Here is a 10072-nt window from a genome sequence, read left to right as displayed (position 1 = left end):
ACTTTTGCTATTAATTATTTCTTAACTCTGGTGATCGACCAATGTCATAATGCCTATGATGGAATTAGACTTAAACTTGTGTTAAAATTTGATCGTTCAGTCTGAAGGTTCGCAGCTTGGCATTTATTTCTAACGCGCTGCACAAGACAATTAGGTTAGAAATGCACAAGTTGAGGTACAAATAGAAAGGAACACAAACCACTCTTTTTAAATGATCAATTTTCATAAGGAGTCAATCGGTTACATAAAATTATTAATTCTTTACTGAAATGGTCCATTCACCCAACGTAATTTCATGTAACACAGTCCAACACCTGTTCTATTGTTCCCACCAAGAACGACTCTGTTTGCTCCGATATAAATGTCTTCGTTTTCTGGGCCTTCTGCATCAGTTTGGCCCTGTAGAGCAAACAGGCAAGAATCACAGGTGGACTGAATAAGTCCGTCGTAGTCATTTGAAACCTTCAGGTACTGGTTCTTTATCCAGAAGTTCACAACGCTTACTGGATAATCAAGGGCACCAATGTGACTGAAAAAAATGAAAACATTGTTTTTAAATTGAAATGCATTTCTACAATGTACATAGCGTGTGCATAAAATCATTAGAACATTTTTCTATAAAAAATATATATACTAAATAGTGTATTTTGCAATTATTCAATGAATTGTAAGTTTTTGTTCCAAACTGACTTCATACTTTTTCAAAAATCGATGAGATGAACTCAAGCTATCAAGATTATTTAACAGGGAACACTAACATATTATCCAAAGATCTAGAAAATGCTTCACTAACAGGCATTTTTTCATGACAGTTACTATAATCTTACTTATACAGTAGCGCTGAATTACAGTTGTCATGCCCATACACGTGAATATTCTTTGTTGTCTGTGATAATCCTTGTATTTCTGCATCAAACGTTTGAGTGCCACTGTCTCCAGCTTGAATTAAACGAAATTTTGTTAAGTAATTCAAGTAGCAAGAATATGGTAAAAACGTAAATGTAACCTTCTAATGCTCAAAAACTGTTTAGATAATATCACTACTTTGCATTCTAATACTTTAAATCTATGATTTAAACAATATCACGATATAATATTTATTCTAATGCTCGAAATCTGTTATTTGAATAATGTAACTACGTAACATTCAAACGCTCGGAATTTGTGATTTGGATAATATCCCAACGCAACTTTCTAACGCGCTATATCTGTGATTTAGATGATATCACTACGTAACATACTAACGCCTTATAATTAAGAAAAATCAAGGACTTTGAGTGGTTTGTCATCTAATTTATCTCGGCATAGAGTTCAGATGTGATGACCAGGAATCGAACTACAATAGCGTTAGCCCGGGCGGATGGTTCAATATACATTGTACAAGCATCTGAACGATAAACCGTTTTAAGTGAGACGATTAACCACAAGTAGGCACTGACTGTTTCAGTCTTACATGTTCATCGAAACGTTCTGATGACATTTACCCTGGATTTCTTTTATTCGATTAGTAGTGAACCGGACGTCATGTGGCAATTTGTCGTCAAAATTGACGTCATAATCCTATTGGTCCGCGGGTTAACCGTTGTTAAGTACAAAAAATACGGAGCTTGAATTTTTGTTGTGTAAAGGATATCAAATCTAACAATGATATAACTGTGATTTAGATAATATGACTACGTAACATTCTAATGCTCGAAATCTGTGGTTAAATAATATCACTAGATAACAATCTAATGCTCCCAATCTGTGATTTAAATAATAGAACTAGGTAACATTCTAATGCTCCCAATCTGTGATTTAAATAATAGAACTAGGTAACATTCTAATGCTCCCAATCTGTGATTTAAATAATAGAACTAGGTAACATTCTAATGCTCCCAATCTGTGATTTAAATAATAGAACTAGGTAACATTCTAATGCTCGAAATCTATGATTTTAAGATATATCACGATGTTACATTCTAATGCCGCAAATATATCACGATGAAACAATCTAATGCTCAAAATCTGTGATTTTAATCATATCACTACGTAACCTTCAAACGCTCAAACTCTGTGATTTAGATAATACAAATCGTCAATGATTAGCATCTTTTCCACTCTGAATCCAGTTTTTCCTTTTGTACAATTGAAAAAAATATATTTTAAATGCAGCCATATCTATCGTAAGTAAAAGGTCTAGCTTTTAAATGTCTGAAATGTTATTCTTAAAGTACTACAACATAATATATGTTAATAACGTTGATAACCATAATTCACAAAATTTCAAACCTTTGGCAAACTGAGATATTTTTTATTTTGAGATAAAATGCTGAAGAAATTCGATGGCCTAGAGAGTTTCATTGTAATACCATACAAAAATATTTTGTTCTCTACAGACACAATGCAGATTGATCAAAGAACATGTTCTTTTTTGTGTATTCATCAACAGATCAAATAAGTGCTCGTCGTACCAAAGCCATTGTTGGTACGGCTATCCCCTATGTTAAACATAGTTCCGCTTCTTTCGCCGTTTGATAGGTACATCTGTACTTTCAACATACGTTGCAGAGGCAATTTTGTTAAACTCTTTTCATCGGGACAATCCTCTTGAAGTGTCGAAACCTTCTCTTTAAGTGTCAGATCCTCCTTTAGCATTGGCGCAATCTTCTCTTTCTCTCGAAGAGGCAAATCCTTCTCTTCAGGTTCTTGGAGTGGCAAATCCTTCCGGAAATGAACCTGATGACAGATAATTTGATACGTTACATCTATAGTTAGCGATATTTTATTTAATATGTAGCTCACTAGGAAATAAACAATTAGGAATTATAGCTTCTAAATACTTTGAAATAGGCGGGAGCATTATTGATTTCGTTGTATTCGCAATATTGCATTTTCTGCCATAGTGAAAACATGCAAAGTGATGTTAATATCCTTCTGTCTTAAAGAAAGAAAAGTTTTATTTGAGTTCGCCTGACTGAAGTTGACTGAAAAAAACCCAACACAGATACTAAATTATAGCTTCAATACTCCTGCTTATATCAGAAGTTAGGGATATTTCTAAAATTTTACTCTGCATACAGGTCAAATGAAAACATACTACTATGTAAACGTTTGTGTATTTTGCATGGTTTATGTGTCACATAGGTATGCATTTATGATATCGGGCTTTTTCGTCAAGAAAAAAATTACAATTGAGTTCGCGTAATTTGAGTTGGCTGAAATATTAAAATACTAAATCATAAATTCATTACTTTTACCTATTTCAGAAGTTAAGACGGTGACTTTGTTGCGTACTAACTATTTCTAGAAGATCAAATGATTAAATAAAAAAATGTAAACGATTGTGCATTCAATGGAACCATGTCGCATTTCTTATGTATCCTATAGATAAGCAATTATGATTTCAGACTTCCATGTAAACTTGAGCTTAATACGGTCATTCTCAGTCAGAGACGTTTTAGTTTTCAAAAGCAACCCGTACAATAAGAATGCGTAAAAAATAAGACTATTCAAGAGCGAAAAGTACCGACCAAATAATAGGACAGCCATGGAATACTTTCTAGTGTTCATATTCCTTAAATAGTTCGCAACCTGTAATGTATCGTAGATGTTTAACTCGAATGTTCGTGCAGTCAAGTGTCAACTTTCCCTGCTGTAAAGGCAGCTAGTCAAGTTAACTAGAATAATTACGCAGGACTAGTTACTGCATCAATGAATTTATCAAATTCTGTTTTGTGTCCCGCTCCTGAACATGTTCTTTCAGGACCAACGAAATTTAAGGAGCGGTGGTCTAGCAGTTATGGTGCCGACCGCTTAATCCAGGGGTCGTGCTGGAGTTACGACCACGCCTTCTCATATGACACCAGTACTGGTTTCTGTCCAGGAAACAGTATCAAGAGTAGCTTTCATCACAATCGAGCTAAAACAAATGACTAGTAGTATAAACTAATGATAAACAAACTATTGTGAAAAAGTCATATCCGGTCAGTTTACAATATTAAAATGCCAACATGTTACCGTCTGTCGATTCTACAGGTGCAACAATAAAATGCAAAGCTCTGTATAAACTAGACAGATGTGTTAGCACGCCCATTAAAATCCCGGGGATAAAATATTAATGTGCTACGTCAAAGCAAGTTTATTTCCTTCCAAACATGTACTTCAACCCTCCCTTCAACCCTGTAAGTGATCTTACTTTTAAAACAATTTGTCTGCTGCATGGCTTTCCATCCATAAGCGGCGTCATTTCAGAGAACACATCAACGCCGGCTAAACTTCCGACGATAGCACCGGTCTGATCCAGGTTAATACACATCTCTCCAGTCTGACAACCTGAAACATGAAACTGGAAAAACTGAAGTTTGTTTCAGTTAATGCATATATCAAATTTGAATGACTTGAACTGTAGAAATGTTATGAACTATGAACGTTATCGAGTTTTCTCAAAGTGTAAGAATAAAATAAAATAAAAAAAAAAACTGTCACCCGAACCCCAACTAACTTCATGAATTTTCAGACATGTATACCTAAATCCCCCGGAGATTGCTTACCTAGGGAAACTTCTAACTAATTTGGCTCACAATATCCCTTGGTGTATTTTAAAGTGGAGGTGTGGGGGACTTGAAAATATCATTATAAGTATATTCCTTATTCCCCAAGAAAATTGTAACATGTATATTTTTGACCTAAAGTAATTATTTTTGTAACTATTTGATGCTTTCTGTCATTTTTTTCATTACATTCAAATCTTGATACAGGTACGTTAGTCTTAATCATTTAATAACATTAATAATTTTAACATACACTTTTTGATTTAGAAAAGAATTTATTCCATTTATGCACACGCGTAAATGTAATAAAAATTACGCGCTTAATATGATACAAGTTTTAAATGATAAAACTTGATATTTTTATAAGTGGTCATCTAAAACAAATCATTGCTAAATCTGAATTTTATTACAAGACTGTAACACCCGTAGATGCTAAGTCAGCTATGGACCGCGGGAGGAACTAAAGTCAACACAGAAGGTAATGAGCAATAAATTGTCAAAAATTATAGATTAGTAAGTAAGTAAGTAAGTAACGACTTTATTTATAGTGGATGACATATTTGGCAGAGCCAATTTACAATATGGTCCACTAGATTAACTTTCTTTCTGTTTTCAGTAGTCCATAACAATACATCAAAAATTGATGATTCTGACTTAAAACGAGTTTCAACTTCCAAGTATCTACAGTTATCAGATTTGTGTTACTTTTAAAAAGAGAACTGTCAATATCATTTGAAACGGTAATAATAAAGTTATAAGGCAAACAATATCGTTCGACTAAGCTTTACTAGTCGCGTACCAGTTTGCAAAGAGAAGTTTTAGCTTATTACCCAATTACGTAGGCGTGAATGTTAAGGTGTTTTCTCGTGGTCCACACAAATTAGACAATAAGTGTGGCAAGAAAGCCTAACACCAATGGAATAATGCGATCTAAAAATGTCGACCGATGAAATGAGCCGTTTACAAGTCAGCATCTCTGGCAATTAGAATGCCGGTTTCTTGAAAGACATTTCTCAATTAGAAAATCATTTATGATAAAAAACATAAATGTAAATAAATGAAATTTATCTATCATGAAACAAATGGATGCTATCATGGATTATAACAAACCTATCTGGGCGTGTTAAGGTCAGATATAAGGCGAAAAACTTATGTCTTTCAGAATGAAGCGAGCGAAAGACATAAAAAATTGGCGCTCACTCAACTTTAGACCAGAATCTATCTAAAAACAGCCGATAATATACATTACAGTAAAAGTTAAATCAATAAAATGATGATAAATACTTACTTTAAAAGCTTGAAATAATAATTACTTCATATTTACTGTAGAATACTGTAAAAATTGCTGGGTGTTACAGACAAGTGAAACATTCCGCGTTAAATCTCAAAATATGTTTGAGGAAATCTGAAGAAATCATGCATGTGTCAGTCAAACATCAAAGTAAAAAGTGATTGAATCGTCATATAATAATAATGTGACTATTTGGACTAAACTGTTTACAAATGTAATTTCATTTCAAGAAAAATGTCAAAGTCTCTCAGTTCCATCAAATGTCTATCAACTTGTCTATCGGTTCAATCGACTTCCAACATGTTAACCTATGGGCGGCGGTTACCGCTAAAATTAGTAAATATACAATCCATTCATAAACAAATCAGCAAGTGCACAGCATTTCAACGCCGTCTAGTCTAAAACTCCACCACGTCCAATAAATTTGCATTTAACGCATTCTATTTGAAACCATTTAATGCAAAACTTCATTCCATCCATTTTGACATGGAACGATGCATTGAAAAACTTGTTGCGATGCATCTTAATATGAAATCATCTAACAAAACATGATACCATGCAGCTCAATGTGAAGCCGTTTAACACAACATGAGTACGTACAGTGAAAAATGAAATGATTTATTACAACTTGACGCCGTCTAATGCATATTGAAACCGCTTTGTGTAATTAATTAAGAGCGATGTATAAAAAACTTGATGCCATGCAGTCCAATTTGAAGACGTTTAACGCAACATGAGTTCGTGCAGTGTAAAATGAAACGATTCATTAAAGACTGGTGCTGTCTAATGCATACTGAAATCGTGTTGTGTGATTTGGCGCGGAAAATCAAAATTTGATGCCATGCAGCCAAATGTGAAGCCGTTTTACGAAACACGAGTACATGCATTGTAAAAGTTCGCCCTGCTATTTATATAGATTCTGGATAAGTTTTACATATGGATATCTTAAAAATTGTCCTAAAACTGACCTTGTGGTAAAATTCTAACATTTAATTTTACACTGTTCCCGCGATTTATCTGAATATCAAAAGGGGACCTTATTTTCGTGAAACATCTTTCTTCTTAGTTTAAGCTTGGTCAGAAGTATTCTTTGTGAAACAGACTCAGCAATAGAAATAAAACATATGTTAACATGTTTATGTTTTGAGAGTGTATGTCTAAATTACATTTACTTCACTGTAAACTGCAACGTTTGTTTGTTTTTGCTTTTTTGGTGTGTGTGGGGGTAGGGTGTGTGTGTAGGGGTGGGGCGGGGGGATCTTATGTCATTTTTAAACAGTATTTCATTTCAGTTGGAAAGTCAGTTTCTTGGATTTCATACGACCTGTAAGTGGATTTGTGAACGAGCGAGCGTACCAGATACTTGTGGAGATACAGTTAATTTTTGTTTGAAGTACAGGAAACTGACTGACAAACTTGTTAATTTTGTAATTGTTATTTCTATCGGTTACAGAAAGAAAATATGCATTTGACGGCGTCAAGTTGTAATAAATCATTTCATTTTTCAATGCACGTACTCGTGTTGTGTTAAACGGCTTCACATTGAGCTGCATGGTATCATGTTTTGTTGGGAGGTTTCATATTAAGATGAATCGCAAACAAGTTTTTCAATGCATAGTTCTGATATTGCTAATGGTCAGCCTATAAGAAACATACATTATGATAATAGAGCAAGGATACATTAAAATGCAAGTCACCTTAGTTTAAAGGTCAGTTTTTGCCTTATTGTTAGGTGACATTTGTAAAAAGTATGACTATAATTCTGCATTTCAAACATTAAACACAAACCTTTTCATGACGATCAAACGATCAACGAAAGTAAGTTCTGAACACACTCGGTGTTTTAAAACAGGCCACATTAAAACTAAAAATACTAGACACTGTTTATTGATGTTTGTTCCAGACGTATGTACTGTCTGTCTAATACGTTTGGTGTTGATTATCGAAAGACATGCCTACATTAACGGAGTCTTGAATCTTTAAGAAGTTGCAACGTCAGTTACAAACAGAATACATAGAGACAATGACATATTATCAACACGATGCACAACATACAACAATCCTTAACAAATGGTTTCAAAATACAAATGCACAACAATACTTAACAAATGTTTATACATTAGTAGTTATACATACCAATAAAAGTAACACAACAAAGTGGGTTTAAAAATTAGCATACATTAACTTTACATGCATGTACAAAGCAGTATCCAGAATTTCGGTTGGAATAAAATGCCTATAACCCTCTGTCCTATGAAATAAATCTGGCAAATAACAATGCCTTAAATAAAATAAATTAATATTTAAAAATATAAAATCATTACAATCGGAAAAGTAACCTTTCTGCCGCATTTATCAAACTGAAAACGAAAGGAATTTTCCACGTGATGTCTGACACAAATCACTTTCTTTTCTGCTCTTTGATTTTTTCCTGCTTCTGATTTTTCTCGTTTGTGTTGTCAAATCTGATGCCATTATTATGGGCCAGATCAGACATCAAAAATAAATTTTGAAATTTTGCAACTCGAAAGTAAAAAAATCGTCATTTACGACATACATTGTACTCACAAAAAGCCATCAGCCAGTGGGCGCGGTGAATGAATCCCACGCTATCGTTAAGGTTTAATTTATGACCATATTTCAGCGTTCCAGAAAGGCCAGGTTAGATAGAAATTACTTTCTGGACGAAAAAGTTAGCACTCGTTTTCTTCATTGGATTGTATTATTTCTTATCCGTAAACCATGAACCCGGAAGTTAAATTTGAAAGATATTTATCTGGAATGATAGGATTCATATCAAACGTTTACTGGTTAAGGTACATGTGAATACCCTATCTGTCTTGCAATGTGGAATTTGCACATGGACACCTGAACATGTATTTTGATCCTACCCCGGCTTTATTTTGTATCTCAATAAAAGTCATCCAACTTACCGCTGCGTGTGCATACAAGCCATACTTTTAAATATAAGCATGTAAGTACAAACATATACTTACCAGGTTGACAAGGAACTGGACAAGTTGGAAAATCAATTTTCTTCTCCCGGAGTGCCCTTATATTTTCATTTGCATCATTGAGCTTTTCACAAAGTGTTTCATTAATCCTTTGAAGCTCTGCTAATAGCTTTTTTGTCGTTACACGACGACCACATTCAGCAAGGTTTGTAATCACTAAAACAACAGCAAGGCAAAGAAGGTAAGCCTGCTTTGCCATGATTATATTTACAGTGAAGGAAGGAATACCGGTATTTTTCTCTCTTCTGTTGTGCTAGATTCCCAGCGACCATATATATATATATGTGTGTATATATGTGTAATATAAAATCAATGATGTTTTGCGGGGGAAAGTTAAAAAGTTCCAGGATAATCATCTTACACTTTTATCGAGAAACATAAAATTTAACACGCGCATAGAACAGGACTATAATAGTGATTACACCAAACCGGTGATTACACCCAAGTTGGTAACAGATTGAAAAAAAAAAAGAAATCTGAAATTTGAGTCAACTATAATCATGCATAATCATTGGCATTTTGCCAAGTTTTTAAAACTTGAGCACATGGAACTCTAATTCATTCTATTTGACCATACAATAAAATTGTTTATTTTGTACCTTTAATAGGTTTCATTAAAGTCTACATTTGACAGCTTTTCTTTGCGAGAATTCAGCAAAATTGTGCTTTTCGACAACTTGAGCTCATATTTTGGCATGGAAGTAGCGAATGCAATTTTACTATCACTGAAATATCGAGCTCATTTTATTTTAGTTCATACTGATTTATTTTAGGTCGATTGTGAAACAAATTCTACAAGTTATATTAATCACTCTCGACACCTCATTCCTGATGGAATCCATCGCCACGTGGGTATGAGAGGCCATTTTCTTTATACATTGGCTTAAAATATAGTGAACTATTTAACTTCAATATTTAAACGCACCTTAGTCGCACATAACGTTGTTACAGAAAAAGTGAAATTTCTAAATTTGTTTTCATTTTTAGCCTACAGATTTCTATTATTCCTAATATTTTGACATTCCTTGTGAAAGGTAATTCTGTTCATATGTGGAGATAAATTTATTATTTTAGATAATTACCGATGTTTTTTTTCTTTTTTTTTTTTTGGATAAAATTTACGTACATATCAATATTGTCAAACAGATTATGTATGACTGTAACTTTCACTGAATCCGTGTCGGTAATGTACAAATTAAATATGATTTATATCTTCTACTATGTTATAAGATGTG

The 10072-nt window shown here is 33.6% G+C and overlaps 1 protein-coding gene across 1 annotated transcript; it reads right to left on the bottom strand.

The window, feature by feature from the left end:
- Window positions 1-202: 202 nt before the first annotated feature.
- On the bottom strand, window positions 203-9095 carry LOC123523681 (uncharacterized). The gene is made up of 5 exons (XM_045301331.2): window positions 8820-9095; window positions 4178-4314; window positions 2454-2718; window positions 828-939; window positions 203-529 (listed from the first exon to the last, which is right to left on the bottom strand). Exons 1-5 carry the CDS (start codon window positions 9034-9036, stop codon window positions 262-264), a joined length of 999 nt encoding a protein of 332 aa, XP_045157266.1. The 5' UTR covers window positions 9037-9095; the 3' UTR covers window positions 203-261.
- Window positions 9096-10072: the final 977 nt, after the last annotated feature.

This window comes from Mercenaria mercenaria, chromosome 3 (assembly GCF_021730395.1).
Source record: "Mercenaria mercenaria strain notata chromosome 3, MADL_Memer_1, whole genome shotgun sequence".
Classification (NCBI taxonomy): Eukaryota; Metazoa; Mollusca; class Bivalvia; order Venerida; family Veneridae; genus Mercenaria; species Mercenaria mercenaria.
Note: the sequence above shows the minus strand (reverse complement) of the source record. Positions and strands in the feature narration are given on the sequence as shown.

Excerpts from the sequence above, each read along its gene's own strand:
- LOC123523681 (XM_045301331.2), bottom strand. The coding sequence starts at position 9,036 with ATGGCAAAGCAGGCTTACCTTCTTTGCCTTGCTGTTGTTTTAGTGATT. Across the intron at positions 2,719-4,177 it reads GCAGACAAATTGTTTTAAAA|GTTCATTTCCGGAAGGATTT; the intron begins GTAAGATCACTT and ends ATCTGTCATCAG. Across the intron at positions 530-827 it reads AATTCAGCGCTACTGTATAA|TCACATTGGTGCCCTTGATT; the intron begins GTAAGATTATAG and ends CATTTTTTTCAG.